Source organism: Anoplolepis gracilipes, chromosome 10, assembly GCF_047496725.1.
Source record: "Anoplolepis gracilipes chromosome 10, ASM4749672v1, whole genome shotgun sequence".
In the NCBI taxonomy this organism is placed as follows: domain Eukaryota; kingdom Metazoa; phylum Arthropoda; class Insecta; order Hymenoptera; family Formicidae; genus Anoplolepis; species Anoplolepis gracilipes.
The window spans coordinates 1,481,059-1,500,282 of NC_132979.1; the positions used below are offsets into that span (position 1 = coordinate 1,481,059).

General features: G+C 42.0%; 1 protein-coding gene and 1 long non-coding RNA gene across 6 annotated transcripts in view; one reads left to right on the plus strand and one right to left on the minus strand.

Moving 5' to 3' along the window:
- The window catches only part of LOC140670450 (uncharacterized), a 63,112-nt gene that overhangs the window by 34,325 nt on the left and 9,563 nt on the right, over nucleotides 1-19,224 (plus strand). Inside the window, exons 2-9 of one of the 2 annotated variants that reach the window (XM_072901050.1) lie at nucleotides 3,338-3,391; nucleotides 12,854-14,785; nucleotides 15,598-15,875; nucleotides 16,445-16,792; nucleotides 16,905-17,228; nucleotides 17,311-17,667; nucleotides 17,785-18,091; nucleotides 18,166-18,797. In XM_072901050.1, the coding sequence (XP_072757151.1) occupies nucleotides 3,338-3,391; nucleotides 12,854-14,785; nucleotides 15,598-15,875; nucleotides 16,445-16,792; nucleotides 16,905-17,228; nucleotides 17,311-17,667; nucleotides 17,785-18,091; nucleotides 18,166-18,797 (4,232 nt within the window). The remainder of the gene's footprint in view (nucleotides 1-3,337; nucleotides 3,392-12,853; nucleotides 14,786-15,597; nucleotides 15,876-16,444; nucleotides 16,793-16,904; nucleotides 17,229-17,310; nucleotides 17,668-17,784; nucleotides 18,092-18,165; nucleotides 18,798-19,224) is intronic. The other variant, XM_072901051.1, reaches the window with a different exon arrangement.
- The window catches only part of LOC140670457 (uncharacterized), a 72,222-nt gene that overhangs the window by 12,359 nt on the left and 40,639 nt on the right, over nucleotides 1-19,224 (minus strand). The gene's annotated exons all lie outside the window — the stretch shown is intronic.

Consider the following 19,224-nt stretch of genomic DNA (forward strand, 5'->3'; position numbering starts at 1 on the left):
TATGCTAATAATATCCATATGTGAAGCTGATTTTTAATCAAATTAATATTTTAAGCAATATTCGCACTGACTGTTAGTTGATTCGTACCACTGTTACCGGTTCCCACGATTGAACGCTTTCTCTCTCAAACTCGTTCCGTGCGCCTGAAGCCCACGAGAGTCGTGTTATTCGCGAACCTAGCGTGGAAAATCGATACATTCTCAATTAACACGAAACAATAGCGTAAAGTTGCGAATCATGTTTCATCGGTTGAGAGATGGGAGAATTTTATGAAAATATATTATATACATAATAATACGTTGGAGTGAAAATCACTTGTGTTTCCATCGACATAGAAACAAACCTCTTGCGAATCTCAAATATTTGCGCGATTACCTTCAAATCACAGAAGATGGACAAAGATATCGACGTGAAATCACGTCGCAGTTATTGCTGGTCGGTTGCAAGAAATCATTGAGCAAGTGAGAGTAATCATCATTATTCTCGGTTTACCACACGTATCCACGCGCGACTCGACTCAAAGCAAATGTGCATTCCCGAGTGGCCGCATTGACTATTACACGGCCAGTTAACTCGATGCAACGTGAGAAATTAATTCATACCTGCCGCGGTACAATCGAATTTCGACGAATTGCGCGGAGGGTTTACTTCCTCGTTGCACATTGTATTTTTTTTCTTTTTTTTTTTTTTGGAAGAAAGAGCTTTCACCGGAAACCGTAACAACGCGACGGCTTTAATGCGATTCGTTATATCTGACGCAAGCATCCTGAACACGGAAACACGATTTCAAAAGACATGAAAAATTCGATTTTAATATACAACTAATGGAGATACTAGGTTTAGTTACTCTGGAGGCAAAATTTTTTATTTCATTTGATTATACAATACTTGTATCTTTAAATGTTTAAAGACTCCCTTCAAAAGCTCTTTGCCCCCCCAGTCGTATATCATATGTTCAGACTATTATTGTCATACTATTATTGTCAAACTAGTCGTGAATTTATAGAGTATATGATATTCATCTGCTTGAAAGTGAGATTGAAATGGTGTCTCGTGCGTTGGTTTGGTCGATGACCAGGTTACCTTGGTATTTGTGTCACTCTCGCAAGATAATTAATTACTTACGACACCCATGTCGTCCAGATTGACGTGGACATCCATCGAATCCACAGTAGAGTTTTTTCATCATCTTGGACGTACATAATTAAAAAAATCTTTAATAATCACCGTAGACAATCCCAAATTACCAATTCAACTTGTGTTGAAATCGCGCGAATAAAGATATGTCGCTAAAAAAACGAGGATGTAACCCGTAGAAAGCGGCGAGATCACAAGCGCACTTACGGATTCGCAGCGCCCTTTTTTATCGCGGACCGTTGATGGGCCTATCTGTCGTCGTGGAATCTCGTTGTTGGCGCAACATTACTTGTCGCTGTCGTTAAACGAATCTCGCCGGGAGCGTCCGTGATTTCGATGACGAAGAAAATCTTTTGGACATTAGCGGGGAGAGGCAGGTGGCCAACCGCGTGACATGAATGGAACACCAATTGTTCTTACGAAACGAGCGTAATCCCCCGAGGGATTTCACTTCTCGCGTATATCGCGAGAAAACGGGCTCAAGGTAGCCGTCGCCTATGCAACCGCGATTATGCAGCTGCGTACGTGGAAGTCGATCGTCAGGTGCGCTCGTGTATGTCAATCGAAATATTTCTTTGCGGTTGTCGCGTGCCTTCGAATACTAGAAAGGCGTTGAGAAATTACGATATTGTGCAGACACAGAAAACTATGCGAAAATTATGCGTGAATTGTGCAACTCGAGAGTAAGAGAAATGGTTCGCCATCAACTGTCGCCATTTTCGCAATTTTATTCAACGCATTCACTCGATCGTGTATATATATATATAGCTGAGTGGAATCTTAAAACGACGTAAAATCATACTTACAAAGATAATCTTAAATATAAAAAAAAAAAAGATTATGAATAATATGTATGATGGCCTAGGTTTAATATGTATGATGTGAGTGTACGAGGTGAGAGATTGACGTAACCACGACGCGGCGCATTTCATAATGCAATTCAAATCGCTTTAAAATATCGTGTTGTACGCGATGTACGATGTCGAACGCGGGTTCACCCACGTATGTGCGACTGCGATCATTGCCGATTGTTGGGTAACGTGACGCGACCGGTTCGTCGAGGGCCGTAAAACGGCTCCGTTGGCTGGAGGCCAGACGCGGGAAAGAAGGGCGCCCAGCGAAGCGTCGACCAGCTGACCCAATGTGCCTGGACGAGGATGACCTCGAACCGCCGGGTACATCGGTCTCGATTGTCGCGGTAACGAGAAATACTTGTCGACGAATAACCGGATGTCACCTGCTCCGGTCGTTCCCGGTTCAACGTCACTGGATCACATGCAGTCCGGCATATAAAAAGTGCGGTGGCAATCGACACTGATTAAAATAAAAAAAAATTTGCACCAGATCTCGACAAGTTATTCTCAAAGAATTACGTAGATATTTTACAGTAATAAAAAAAATGTCTCAGAATTAATATAAATTAAATAAAATAATTAGATCTCTTTCTAGCTAAATCAATGCTATCGCCGCTAATCAGGTTACGACGTACGTTATAATGAAAAGGTGCGCAAAATATAGCTTACGATATATCGTGTGTATAAAGTCACGTGCGCACGCAAGTGTACAGGCGCTCACGTGCACGCGGAAAGAAAACAACGTGGAAATATTCTTCGCGCGAGAAGAGGAGTCGGTCAGATAACTGTACGTCGCGGCCTCCGGGCGACATCTTTGGTGTCGCCGACGTCTGGCGTCCTTTACATGTCCATTCCACATATCCGTAGACTCGTTCCTTCCTAACTCGTATATCTATCTGTCTTCGTTATCTTCTTTTTTTTCATCCTTGTTTTTTCTTATTATTTTCTTCAACTGCGAGTAATATGCAATCAGGTTTCCGAGGTTTCCGAGATCCACGGAAAAACCTTGCAAGTGTCATACCTGGAGCCTCAATTATCATTCCTATTACCGTGTAAATATCTAAAAGAAGAAATTATTATTACGATGTAAAGAATATCTCTGTAAACACGAAGTGAATGTGACGACATTCGTATGACGCATAGCAATTATTTCGCGAAGAGCTATGACCAAATAAAGCTCCTACTATCATAATCCTTCAATAAATTTCCTTTCACCACCTACCGTTTCCTCTGTCTCATCAAAGCGACACCTTATGCATCCAACATTGCAAAAATTAAGCATACTAATTAGATCGTTGAAAAACATATCATGCGTTAAACATGTCTTTTTTCTTTTCTTTCGCAGATGCAGTTTTATCGAATAATATTAGGGCTTCCAGAATAGAAAGGGATCTAGAGGGTAAGTCTCCGAAAAATATTTATGTAATGTATCTAACAAAAAAAAATGTATACTAATCGTTACACATTTATGACACCTGAATCACACTGATACACGCAGACAAGGATTGCATTCAAAATTAAGTAATCTGTAAAACGATTTAATGTAAAGTATTTAATTTTTTAATTTAAATGTAATAAAGTTATTAAAATATAACAAAGCTTGAGTGCAATCTTACGATATCGAACAATCTTTCCGCTTTGTTCTTTGTCTCTGCTCTTAAATTTCTTTTCACAATACATCATTTCTCGTCTCAATTATCTATGTGCGTGTTGACGCGAGGTGCGGCCGTGTAAATAAAATTCTCAAACGGGCAAGACTTTTCTATCGCTCATTTGACTACGATATGTATATGTCATTTTATTTTGATGGTATCTGTGGCCTATCGTACGATTGATTGCGAAATGTTCCTTCCCAAAGAATATGAAAATTCATTATGCTGAAAACATATCGCGCAAAAAAGATATTTTAATATTCTTCCGAAAAAATCTACCCGACTGAAAAATAATAGAATAAATTTCTGTTTATTATACAATCCTATTATAAAATAATAGAATAAGTTTGTAAATATTATTTTAAAGAGTAATAAATTTTTTTTTTTATATCATACATTTTTTTATATATTGTTTAGTAAGCATAGAATTTTCAAGATCTATATTGGGTTGTACATAAGCAATGGCTAATAAATATGGCTAAACATCTTTCTTTTCCTTGCATGCCTGTGTTGTTTCTTTCGCTCTCGATTCAAGAAATTATTTTTTTTTTTTCGAAAAGTAGGATAATGACGGAAATTAAGCAGGGTACCACGGATATAGAATTACAACAGGTGTCCTAGGCTACGAAAGAAGAAGGCTAGTCTACTAAGATCGTCTATCTCTTTTTTTTCTGTTTCTGTTTATCGCTCCCGTCTGCTCCCCGCCTTCAACTCTTCTCAACAACTGGATGCCGTCTGCCTCCAACGTCCGTCCGCCACTCCGTCTCTCCGACGACCTACATTACAATGTAAAAAATAACAATATACGCGAATTGCATCGACCGCCGACGCACGGTATATACGACAATTACGACCCGAACGGACTCGCAAATGCGAAACGTGGCTGAACAAATCGAATTCGTTGCACACATTTACGCTTGGTTTCGAACGGCCAAACGTATTTCGACTTCGTGTCCCGTTGCAATCGCTTCTCTCGTTTTTCTTCCTTCTCGATGGTTTTATTGATAAATATCGACACGCTGCGATGTCGCGTGTTCCACGTCGTTAATAATAATTTTACGTTATCTCTGGTATTTTCTTCACTTTCAAATTTGACTCCTCAGGAGTGACCACGGTCCTTTTGGTTTCGGCCCGTCCCGGAAAATCCATACCTCCAGTTGGAATATTGACAAAAACAGCACGGACGTTCGTCCAAGATGGGGCAAGTACCGAATTCGCCACTCAAGTCCTCGGTACGACTTTAGACAACGGTCGCCTCTACGCAAAAATTTTATCTACATCCAGCAGAGTGTTCTACGATAAAGATCCGACGCCAGATCCATCGAGTCCCTATGTCGTTTATCCTTCGAGAGCGCTTGAAAACGACTGGCGATTCAAGGTGGCCCTCAATAACGCACCAATTAAAGCTATCGAAGAAATAAAAGCACCGAATAGTAATAATAATGCGGAATCAGGCGATTCCGAGAGGGAGAGAGTGAGCGAGAGTACCATGAAACTGGATGAGTTATCCAAAGAGAACGATGTATTCAATAAAAGAGAGTTAAATGTGGATGCCCAGGGATTCAAACCGGCAAAAGTACGACCGGCCGACAATTTGCCCACTTATACTGTTAAACACGAGTATGTGACGAGCAGCTTCGACTCGTATGACGATGCGCAATCTAAAAGTTTCAGGCCCCGAGTGCCGAAAATATTTAAACCGCAAGCTCCGCTGCAAAAGAAGGCGGACGTGAAAGCTTTTGCCACGGTGACTTATCACGGTTTCGCGGATTTCACGACCACGGTCGGTGACACCGTCATCGTCTTCTCACCGAGTACGTCGCCGGTGCCCATAGGACGCCCAGCTACTACCATCAAAGGCGACGCGACGCTTCGTCCGGACGATGGCGTAGCAGTGTTGAAAATTCGTCCTACGACTGTAATGGAACACGCGAAAACCAGTCGACCTTACGAGGAAGATCAAAAGCATGCTTCGGACGATCAACTATTGAGCGCGATCAATCGTGGTAATATTCAACCGAGCGTCACCGAGGAAATTGAAGCTGAATCGTCGACGATGTCCACGGAACCGTTACTGCTAGTACCTGATGTCGAAACGGGATCATTGAAACCGACAGGTCTTTTAAAAGTCATCGATTCTACCACTTCATTAGACGGTACTACGACTCATTACAAGAGTCTTATTTACGGCACGTATATTGGCACAAATTATGCGCAAATTATTCATACGTCGTCAAACGTATATTTCTTCCCGGATGAGGCTACTGCAACGTACGGAGCTGACGATACCACGGTAGATTACGGTACAACCGGAACGGAGGCTGACGAGCAAGATACCACTGCTGAAACGCTGCCTTCCACTACGCCAATGACCAACGAAGAAACAGAAATGAATGAACTAACCACTCCACTGAAAAGCACAACGGACAGTGTCTTAACGACATTAAAAGACATTTTGGAAAGTGCGAGAAAAGTACTAGGTACAACCGAATCGATACAACCGATTTTAGATGATGAACTTCCCAATGATATCGCGTCAGGAGATCCTCAGGGTCGTAGTATTAATACCTTTAAAGGCGGCTCTTCTCCGAATAATCATCAATCCGACAAACCCAAGCCACATGGATTTAAATTGAATAATGCAGAAAAGAAAGTGACATTAGCAACTAGATTATTACCGTCTACTGTCTACAAAACGTTCACATATTTCACGACTTTCTTTATTCCGAACAACCAACAAACTACAACTTCGATACGCTCTCGAGAAGTAGTCTCTTCCGAGATAACGTTCTTGACGGAATTAATTCAACCTACCTCGACCATTAGTTCAATTCAATCGTCTACTTCTTTAGCAAGCACAAAAACACCAAGTTTACCCGGCGAAATCGAAGAAGAACAGACTACTAAACAAGACGAAGAAATAGAACTTATTTTTAAAACTTTGTATACGACATATACGTATCTAACAACGTTCTTCCAAGAAAATACATCGAGTGTATCCAGTCGACAAGTCGTCGAAACTAACGTTATTACGCAGACCGTGGGACCAAACGGCGTTTCCGCCATTGTTGCTGGTCTCTTTGATAAGGGTGAATCTGTTTTGATATCACCGACCACAATATCGCAGAATATTCTCCCGTCTGCAACAAACGCTCCAACTGAGAAATTTAATAAAGGTACCGAACCGATTTCCCAAGTTTCTGACGAAACAACAGAAGAGAATTTAACTACTTTCCAACAGCAGGATACTACTTTAAACGACAATATTCCAACAGAATCTATCACAACCGTTGATGATTTTGAAACGTCGGATGGATGGATCACTGATTTAGAACCGAGTCCCACTCCGGCTTTAGCGACTCAAGCGGTAAAAGAACAAGTGAAAACATATTACACGACTTACACGTACTTTACTACTATCTTTGTGGATGACGAAACTGAAATCGAGACACGAACTGAAGTCTTTACAAATGTCGTCACGGAAAGTATTACGCCTACAAAAGTTCAATCGGTTCCGCAACAAACAACTCAATCGACGACACCAAAATCTGAATCTGCCGAGAATAAGTCTCCTCCTCCGGAAATATTGGCGTATTTAGCGGCTCTTCAACATCAAAAGTCCCAAGAAGAGGCGCTCTTATTGGCAAAAAAAGTTCAGCGAGCCAATATTGATGAAACGCATGCTGACGAAACGACAACTCTGACTGAAAACAACACCGAGTCAACAACGGAACTTCTTACCACCTTGGAAGACCGACCCACCACTGAGCAGCTATTCCAAGTAGGCGCGCAAGTAACACCGAATCCTCCGACTGATGTGAAAGTTCTGGGCTCTATGATTACGGATGTCGTGTCATCCTCCAGCTCCGGCGGCGGTACCGTTCTGGATGTGATGGATAAGAGAAATGCCGTTCCCGAAGATCAAGAACTGTCAGAATCTAATAACCACGAAGTAGAGCCGGCACCGACGTTGCTTCTGCAAACGAGTTATACAACTTTCACGTATTTCACGACAATGTACAAAGGCGATCAGACGAATGTCGCCAGCCGTCTAGAAACAATTACGAATGTCGTCACGGAAACTTTAAGGCCGTCCCTCGTGGTTCCAGCTCCGACCAGCACACTGCCGGTGACGTATTTCACAACCTTTACTTACTGGACGACGTTCTACAAGGGTGGCGATACTATAACCACTAGTCGCGAAGAAACAATCAGCAACGTCGCCACACCAGGAGTTTCGCCTACGCCCACGGTGGAACTCGGTGTAATAATGACGTACACACCGACCGTGAATCCACCGTCGGAGGAGGAGGATTATCTCGTTGATGAACAAGAATCTAAAATTACGGCGGATAATGAAGTTACGCCTTTAGGTAACGCTGCTCCTGGAAAATCAATTATCGAAGACACGAACGTATTGTCTAAAGAAATTATAACCAGCCCCAACGATAAGAGCGCCGTGAATACTTCGTCAATTTCGCCGGAACCTACGACTTTTTATACTACATTCACTTATTTCACTACATCCTACGTTGGAAACCAGACAATTTTAACCAGCAGACTGGAGACGATAACCAGCGTATCGACGCCAGATATTACGACCCAACAAGCAACCGGTCGCGCGATTAACGGCCCCATATATCCATCGATTCAGATATTAAACACCGATGAGAAAATCACCATGACACCTACCAAGGTATCCGATAATCTGAAAACGGGTTTAATCTCAACGATACGTTCGAGTGAGGTACATGAAGACACTACGACTCATTATACGACGGATGTATACGGCACTTACGTAGATGGATATTACGCACGAGTGGTAAAGAGCTCGACGAGAATAGAAACGCCACCCTTATCCTCTTCGTCGATAGCTACGCCGGTTCTTCCTACGGGTGTTTTATCCTTGAATAAAGGAAGCGTAATAGATGCCGACGAAGTCACTACCGTTTACTTCACGACTAAACAAGTTGGCACGCTTTTCGAGGGGACGTACGCTAAAGTAATTGAGAGCACGTCGAGTACCAAAATAGATGAAGAAAAAAAAGCGAGTATTCCGCCGACTCAAGGTCATCGAACCGGCCTAGTGCGTCTGATTAAAGGACAAATGGAGAATAACGGAACCACTACATTTTATCAATCGAAAGTTATTGGCACTAGTATCGAGGGTAGATACGCTCAAATTATCGAAAGTACTTCGAGCTTCTTTGTACCGAATCCCACGACAAAAATTTCACCGACCTCTACTCTACCTCCGAGTCAGTCGACAGGTATTCCAGAAAACTCGCCTTCTCCCGCCGTTATCCAATCTTCCCTTTCGGAAGATTCCACGGAATCTCCCGACGACGACGAAGACTCGAATGAAGAAGAGGACGAGGAGGACGAAGAGGACGAAGATGGACAAAGTTCGAAAAAGAAATCACGATTAACATTCTCGACTAGAAAGAGAACGTTCACCCCGGTAATCAGACCGTTTGCCTCCAGAAACAGACCGACGTTTAATCCGAAACGTAAGGGCGCACAAGCCGCGACGACCATCACCAGAACAGATATAACGCCCACGATAACCGCCACTTTAGCCGGCAAAAGTAATAGATTCGTTTCGTCGCGAAGTCGCGTCACTTCGCCCATCGGGCCATATTCCTCAACATTGTCTCCATCGGGCTCTCGACGATTTTCTGCGAGACGGGGAACCACCGCTACTTTGAGCTCGACATTCCCAGCGAGCAGTACTCGCTCCAGAGCACAAAGCAGAATAACTCCGTCGTCCGTGTTTCAAAGCAACAGACGCGGACCAACGTCAATAAGAGGATCTTCTTCTAAACCCGCAATTCGCGCTTCGAGCTCCGTGTTTCCCAGCGCTTCTTCGAGATATCGACCCGGTATCCGACCGTCATCGACGTTATCGAGAGGACAACCTACAATTAAGCATGACGATCAAGAGAACGATGCTAATGAATTTACTACGACTACGACGCTCTTGACGGACGAGACGCCATTTACGGAGTATGTTGAAGGTGACACTGCTACTACTCCTTTGCAAACTACAACAGAATCGTCCAGAAGATCTACGAATCCGCTCTTACGATTCCGCAGGCCTCTTAATTTAAACGGTAGGTCAACTACTGCACGACCATCCACGACTACAACACCGAGGCGATCGGGCAATTTAAACAGACCAAGCGCGCCGACAGTTCCCAGAGCGACGAATGGACGAACAAATAGTCGGGCGACTCCTCCAGTATCCACGAGAAATCGACCAAGTAATACAGGCCTCTTCACTCCACGTGGTTTTCTTAGTAGAAAGCAAGAATCAACCACCGAAAAGCCAAATGAGGAAAGACAGGACGGCGAAGGTTTCGAAGACGAACAACCCGTTGAAGAGATATCGGATAACGATTATGAAGGATCAGAACACGAAGATAGAAGATCGAATGTAAATGTAAATCGTCGTTCTGGAAAAGCCATTGGTTCAAGTCAAAAAGCGGCCGTACAAATCAGACCATTCGGAGCTAGAACAAGAAGAGTTCGTCGTCAGGCTAGTCAATTGAGAGCATACAGCAGCCGTTTCTATAGACCCGGTCAATCGTCATCTATCAAAGATGAAGAGAAATCTGATTTACTGGATACGCTACCGAGTAAAGATGATATTGTAAAAATAGCACCCAAACCCAGCGCTCGATATAATAATCGAGCGCGGAGTTTGACAATTAATAATTCAGAGCAATCGACGGAAACAAGCGAATTTGTAAATCAGCAAAATAAACCTAAAACTAGATCGAATCAATCTATTAATGGAAATAGAAGCGGATCTGTCAGAATTAAACCGTCATCGACCTCGAGCAATGGAAGACAATTTACGTTAAGAGAAAAAGATGCTGCACTGAATAGATCAGATTACAAGAGACCGACTCCAAGAACGAACAGCAGATCAACAAGCGGTAAAACAAGTCAGAACGGAAGAGTAAGACCATCGAGATTACCAAATCGATCTTCCGGATCTTCAAATTCTCGAAGAGTACCCTCCCGAGGATCTTCAAGATCGACGAGCGGAAGAAACAGCAGAAGAGGTTCGACAAGAGGCAGAGGCTCTTACGAGGACATTCGTGAATCGCCGACCATATATCCGAATTTTGACGGCACGATAACCGTGACGCATTACGTACCGACGGAAGTCACAATTCCTGTGGTAAACAACGGCGTGACGGAACATCGTAATATCATAACGCAACAACCCAGCACAGAAGTTCTCAGGCCCTCGCAATACAGTACGGTGACAGCTGGAGACGGCAAGTCGCTTGTGGTAATCGTCAGCGAAGTTACGGGTACCAACATTCAAGGTCAGACGGAGGTTACACGATTTTTACTTCACGAGACACCCACCACACGTATCTCGTACACTCTTGCGAGCCTCGGTGGTCGCCGCGTCTCTCAATCGGTTATCGTACCGACAACAGTGTATTCCGTGGAGAACATAGTTTCCACAGTACAGCCGTCTTTGTCCGGTAACGCTCCCCTCGCCAATATTCTTCTTTCGCAATTACTACTGGGTCAATTAGGTCCGAATCCACTGTTACAACCTCAAGCTACCCCCACTACACAATATAACACACGCACTACTTCCTACATTACTACAATAACAAAACATCAAAGCACCGTCATTCCCCTCACCTTCCGCGGAAAAGAGATCCTGACGACTTTAGTCGATTCTTCGACCGACATTGTCACCGCGACGGAATTCATAACGGACACCGTTGTAGTAACTCCAACAGCCGCGATATCAGCGGCCAACATAAATTCCCTCTTGCTGTTGCTTCAACAACCACAATCTCAGCCGCAATATTCTAATCCGTTGCTGGATCCTCTGTTCGCGCCTCCTCCGTTCACTCAGAGCAACACTCTACCGGGTGAAGTCGAGAGAAGACATCAGCCGGCTGATTCCGACTATAGACACGACAGTTACGAATATTCCGAGGAAGAGGACGAAGTGGAAGACTACCAGAAGTCGTCTAGATTACCCGGCGGACGTGGTAAACCAAACGACAAGAAGAAGGCCTCCGCGGCTTCTAACAAGGTCGAATCCAGTGTAGTGACACTCTACGTTTCCGGCCGCAGACCCGGAGAATTCAGCACTGTTCTAAGCACTGTAAAAGTCGGCGAATCCGTTACCGCATCCAGGAAACGAAGAGATGCGTCGAAGGAAGCTATCGAGGTCCAACCCTCCGTACCGCCGTCATTACACGCCGGACCGGCGGCCGTCGCCATTTTAGCGGCAAGCGAAGATTCTATCGACACGCACGCACCGACACAAAGTCTTGAGAGCGTAGTGGGTGACGTCGGACGGCATATTTCCACGTCCATCTATACCTAATCTTTTCCCTTTTCCCTTTTCCGCCAAAAAAAATCTGCTTCCGCTCCTCACCTCTTCTTCCCTTTCATATCATAAGTATCCATAATTTTATCAAAATCCACTTAGAATCGCCCGAAGCCGAACGGTCTTTCCAAAAATCTCTATTCCATTCGGAGAGCGTTAGTTTAGCTTTCTTCGGGCACGTTACAGTGGATAAAAACGAGCAAAACATTGATGAAAATCGAGGGGTTGTGCTATGTAATGTAATATAGATAATAATCGAAACTGCCGAGATTTATTTCCTTCAACAACAAGGCAAGAATCGTGCATAGTTGGCAGCTTCGGTGAAAAGAGAGCTATCCGCTGGGATAGCCATCTTTGTGTGTCCGTTTTGCAGCTCGCTCTCTCCCACAACCTCTCTCAAATCTCTTCTCTATATTTCCTTTTCAAAATATTTCCTTCCCTTTTGAGCGTCGTCCTCACATTTTTCTCCTACTAACAAAACAGCCTCGATTTGCCGCCGCACACGCGCGCCCACACGACAAAGTCGGACATGATACTCTCTTCCGTCGACAACATAACAAACAAACACGTCCGCTTGTTGCGGATGTCACTAAAACGCACAGTGCACGAGGCAAAATCCAATCGGACGTGCCTACAAAAAACAAAACACGAAATGTCAGCGTAATTATATATTTAATTTCAATTGATTAACGCATCAAAAAAAAAAAAAAAGGTTAAAAACGAGATTTGATCGCAAAGATTTTGATATCGATCGCGAAATGATTCTTTCGCGAATGAAGCATGAGATGGATACTGTGTATTCAAACAAACGAGTGGAAACGCATCGCCTTTACAGGTGATCTCTACGATGAGTCGGTGCGATACGGCAAGAGGAAGGTCGAACGCGAGATAGAAGATACCGTCAACGTATGGTCCGCGAACGAGGATGACGTAAATTTTGGAAAAATCAATGACGAGGACGAATCTCTTCAGGATGTGCCGAAAAAACGTGTCCGAATTCGAGTGCCCGTGGTTCGCAGCAGAAGCGCTAGACAACACAAGCTTACGGTTGTCAAACGTAGACCTTTGACATCTCGCACGACAGACGATTTCGCGTACGTCACGTCCACCGAACAAACACCACGTAGAGTCGTGGTGACGCGCGTCAGGACTCTCGAATCGGACAAATCGATCGATCCGTCCGATACTCTAGACTCTGTTGATTATCAGGCTGCCTTCGGAAAGCATAAAGTAACTATAACCAGACGCAGAAAGCTTCAATCCACGTCGATGTCAATCAAAGATAAAGTTAGAGTTACTAGAAAGAAGCTAGTTGCGGTGCGACCGATACTACCGACGCCTACTGTTGCCATTATCACCACCGGATTCTTTACCGCATCTTCCTTCGATTATGATGACGAATATTCAGACGAGGAAGATGAAAACGAACACACGACCATTAAAGAGGAAGATCATATTTTCGTTACGCCTAGTCTTGAAGAAACGCCGAATCTTATTGACAATAAGCCGGAAACGAATCATACATCGTTGGAAGCCAGTTCAATCGTATCTAAAGAAAGCACATCAGATACGCCGGTGATTATTACCGACAACTTCTTTTTCCCTCCGTCTGATGACGAGAAGGATGAAGAATACGAAGACGATTATTTCGACACGACTACGAAATATGATAATATTACTACAATCAGTCAAATCACATCGGATAAACCATCTAAGCAAGAATCTGATAACGCGTCGATTAATGTAACAGAATTGATCGATACTTCTTTAGAAAATGTCAATATTACCGCAAAAGTATCCGAGACGACCGTATTGAATGAAGATGTACCAGCTACTGAATTTATTTTTATAGAAAAAGATAAATCTGTAACAAAAGAATATACGACTACTGCCAGCCCTGAAGAGCAAACCACTTTCATAGACGACGTCACTTCATTAAACGCGCCTGAATCCACCGAATCTACAAGCCTTGCCGATGAAGAAGATACTACAGAAATATCTAAAACGACGGAAGTCTATATTTTATCCGATGCGAAAGGAGAGACTGAAGAATCTCTCGAAGATACCGGGCACGACATGATACCGGAAACGACCAGCGAAATCCCGGAAGAACTGCTAACAGTACGGCCCATACGACCGGACGTTAAAATTGACTCTAACTCAAGTCAGATTTCTCTAGTCGAGACCGTTCTTTTATCCGACGCCACATTCGCGTCGAGTGTTATACCACTCGCGACTACGAAATTATCGTCCAATTATCCCTCCGATTCGCACATACCTAGCGTGATACCCCTCGGCGCGAATTACGCTCACGAGACAAAATTATCGGTCCGCAAAACCTCCGTACTTGACACAATTCCCGTGACGAAAGTCACGACCAAGATCGCTTCGCCTACGCCGGAGGAAATCGAGGCCGGACTAACGGACGATCTTTACCTGTCACTGTCCCGCCTCGATTTCCCCGAGATTTTGCCGTCAAAACCAGCCACGGTCGGCTTAGAGACAAAATCTACTCCGGATCTCACGTTAGAGCCAAGTACGAGTGTTTATTACACGGAGACGGTAGTGACGTCGACGCGACTAAGAACGTACACGTACGTGGTGACACAACAGAATGGACTGGAGACTAAAGTGACATCGTCGACGACCGTACGACCGAGAGTGACGACACTTACGTTGACGGTGCCCGTCACGGTGACTGTCACTCCTACCGTGGAGTCGTCAGCCGACTTCGTATCGTCTGTGTATAATCCAGTACCCGTTGCCGGTGAGTAGCCCTTTTACCCTTCTGAGACCTTTTTTTTTGCGACGATCACATCGTGTCCTCGAAAACGTTACAGTCTTTCTGAAAATTCTAGAAAATATTCAAATATCTCGTTAAAATTGTATTATTCGAGATTTATAAAATTCCAATAAAAGGAAAAAACCTACAAATAAATAAAAACAGTCATTTTAACGTTGAATGCACACGGTGATCGCCGTAGTATGTAATATAATCCTTAGACTAATAAACTTTTTTTTCGCTATAGAGACTTCCTGATTCTCGATTACGTGAATTCGATTAGACCAAACGGACTGTCAGACTGTACAAATGCTCTGTTAAATACTGTGTTATATATACATATATATATAAAATTGGCTTTTGGTAATCTAAATTTTTCCTATACATTACACTCAACCCTGTATATGAAATGTACATATTGTATATGACAAAAAATGACGCTGTACATATCTAAATTTGCGTTTTTTTTTTTCTTGTTGTACGATATTAATCACACTGTGTGTGTAAACTATATAATTTTATCGATTATATTTTGTAAAAATTTTTCGTACGTTTGATTGTATTCCGAATACACTATTCTCTTTAATAATAATACAGATACTTGATCGCGCGATATTAATTTGTGCCACACAAACACAATATATAGGTAAGCTTATATCTTTTTATTAAAAAAGATATTTTATTTCATGTATACAATATTTTTCGAGAAATGTAATATCGTGCTATTGCGAGGTAATTTTCCCCTCACATATGCAACACATTGTGATATATCGTTGTTTATGGAATCGTAACGACAGGAGAATATGAGGCGAAGGATGAAGAGGAAGGACGCAGGTTCAATCTAGCAACCCGCGTAATGTCAAACGGCGTGGAAGTCATCGTCGCGGGACCCACTCCGGCTCTGCGATGGGAGAATTCGAATCCTCAACCTACCCTCACCTTGTCAGACGCGGTGGTCATGCTTCTGCCGCAGGATAAACCGAACGAGTTTGTCACGAAAACTTGCACAACAACTTTCACGTATCTCAGCACGATCACCAAGGATGGAACGACTACCGTCACTACAGAGCAGCAGGTGCTTACGCACATACACACCTGAACACGTTTACTTTTTCAAAAAATAAAATATATATACATTAAACATTTAAGTTTTATTCCAATTTTGCCGTTATAAGTTAACAGTAATAATTTCAAATTAATATCTCAGAGAATATTTTATCTAACTTGTATCTAAAGTGTTTTTATTTCTATATTGACGAGGTATAAAAAAATTATATTGTAAAAATTATAAAATGGACAAAGAAGATGGATGTATTACAAGTTGTTCAAGTCATTTTTTCCACGCAATAAAAACACGGTATTGATAGAGCTCACAATGTTACTTATTAAAAAAAATTATTCATTAAATACTATCTATTAAAAGAAAGATATAAGTAATCTTTATAAAAAAAATAATTAAAAGATCATTTTAACCAAAAAATTTAGTCTCTTTAAATGAAATAATATTTTTCTTATATTCTCATATTATAAGTAGCAATGGAAACGCTTTACAGATGTCAAATTTTTTTAATAACTCGTATAAAAACTTGTATAAAACTGGTTAGTATATTAATATAATAATTTTTTTATTTTCTTTTTATATAGGTTGTAGCAAACACGGCGACAGAGGAACGACATAGAAAACCCGGCTCCGAGACGGCAGCTGTGACTCTGGAAGCGTCCCCGACTTTACGTACCGAAGTATTTAAAACGACTTACACATATCTGACCTTGAACACGGATCATCCGGATGTACAAGACGCTTTGGAAAGTAGCACGAAAGTTATAACAAACACGGTTACCGCACCGCAGCATTACTTGGACATGATTCTCGAGCCATCAGAAGCTCCGCGACCGGAAACAAATACATATCTCAGTACCAGAGTATTAGAAAAAACATTTATGGAAGAAGGTCGAACGAAAATAGAAACGGTCAGCGACACGATTACCCAGGTTAGCTGGCTTTTCCACAAATTCTACCCTCATTATCATATTATATAATTTTTTAATTATCGGCCCTTACTATTAAATGTATAATTTTTTTCGTCTTTTTTTTTTTCTTTAGCTGATTGTAACAGAATCAGCACCTCCACCACGACCGACCAGCGTCACAACTACCTTGACTGCCTTGGACAATACTGACGGTACCGTGACAGATATAACAAAAACATATTACATCACGTATACGTATTTTAATACATTCCTAGAAAAGGGTAGCACGGTAGTTCGTACGAACGTGGCCACATCGACTGATGTAGTATTAGAGAAAGTGCCGGTGAAAAAAACCACCATGACAACGGCTCCAATTAATCCTACGCAAGAACCTATACAGATTTTTGCTACCAAAACATATCTTACAACCTTCACTTATTTTACGACGCTACTGCAGGTAATTATTGATTTTTTATAATGGAATTATATATATGTGTAATATATACCTTTAACATTTTTTTGTCTCTTTTTTATTTTAGGCTGGCCCGGATGGAGAAACGTCAACCACCGTGACATCTCGTTCGCATATCGTTGAGAATGTCGTAACGGAATCGATAGCGCCGAGTTTATTAGATGCCGACTACATGAATGCTCTATTGACGACTGCACACCATTCCGATCCGGTGAAAAATGTCGTCACAGGCTCGACGATTATCTTTTTCGACGAGGAGGATCAGATTGATCCAACAGCGACCTCAAATCTCCCGGAATCAACTTCTTTCACGGATATAAAAAAATACGAGAAGAGTGTCACGAGCACAACTATAATGTCGACAGATACGGTGTCGCAGAATGTTAGTTCTGATGTGAAACCAGCAGATTCAAACAATAATCAGGTACATTTTATTTATAAGCTTCTTCTAATAAATTTTTTTAAAAATGCTGACGTTTCTCTCACGTAATTATGTACGAAAATTTCAATATATGTCAAAATTTTCTACACTTTTCTATAGGATAATAATGGCACGCTATCAACTGACGAGCCACAAAACAAACGTCCGAATTCTCAATCCGGGGAAGATCTTCAAGTCAGTAATCTTCTTAGTCTGGGTTCTTTAGGGATAAACAGCTTGTCTGCCTTGGGACCGGTGATTACGGCGATGGCTGGATTGCTGCAGGCGAAAAGCACTGCCTCTCGTAGAAACGACACCGTATCTATCGCCGAAACTCAAGAAGTCACGACACAACGGTCGCCAATTTACATACCCGTTGCAGAATTTGCTGATGGTGATATAGAAACCGCTGAAAGTCAACACATCGGTAAGGTTTTTTTTTTTCCCCATAATCGTTATTAATATTTTATCCGATGTCTTGCAAAAAATTGCTCTTTTTAGCTGCTCATCTGGCAAATCTCAATCACAACTACATAGCCGAAACGCGTCACAAGGTAACCAGCAGTCTTGCAGACGGCATACCGATATCTCCGGGCGAAATAATCACGGCAAACAGCGATGTAATCATAGGAAAACCGGGCAAAACGGCACCGAGATTACCGCAGACATTTTTGAAAGACGAAAAGCACATCGGCATGAAACCTCCGCCTTTACCGGTACCGAATATTCCGGTGCATCCTGTGTTAGAAGTTTTGGAGAACGATCGCGACGATGTACAAACACAACAAACCGTGCAAGGTCCGCAAGTGCAGATTTTGCCGGCCCATCAGATTTACGAGGAACATTTAAAAGTACCAGTCTCAATTCCTCTTGATATTCCAAAACATCCAGTCTCTAAGCAGCCTCAAAAACTGCTTCCCGTTCAATCGATGCCGCCCAATAGAATTGTCTCGAAACAAGATATCTTGGAAAACGATCCTTTGCTGAAGCCGCCCGATAGACCGAATGTGGAACAATATGCAAATCCCAATGTGAATCTTAAAATTCCGGAATGGAGTTCGGAGAAATATAGAAGACCTTGGAGTGCCAAAGATCCTTTAACACCGCCTTTATCACCTGCGAGATTTGACGAAGTATGTTTGCCTTTTGTATATTATTCCTCCGTATATATCCGAGAAAAAATACATGTATAATTAAATATAAATATATATACAATTATATATTAAATATATGTCCACATATATTTATTTTCTTGTATATATTCTATCTCTAAAAAAAAAAATAGAAAAAAGAAAAATAATTAAAAGGATAATTTTTGCATCGTTCTTTTTTTTTTGGAAAAAGTGAAATCTGTCTTCTTTCTATAATTTTATTTTTAAGAAAATTATGCAAAATTATTATTATTATTATTTCTGTACGGACAAAGATTATGTAATACAAGATAAAAAAAAAAACATATGTATATGTGTGGACATATTTTATATATAATTAAACATACATATATATATTCGATTATATGTATATAAAATTTTTTTCCGGAGTATTTATTTGCGCAGCGTG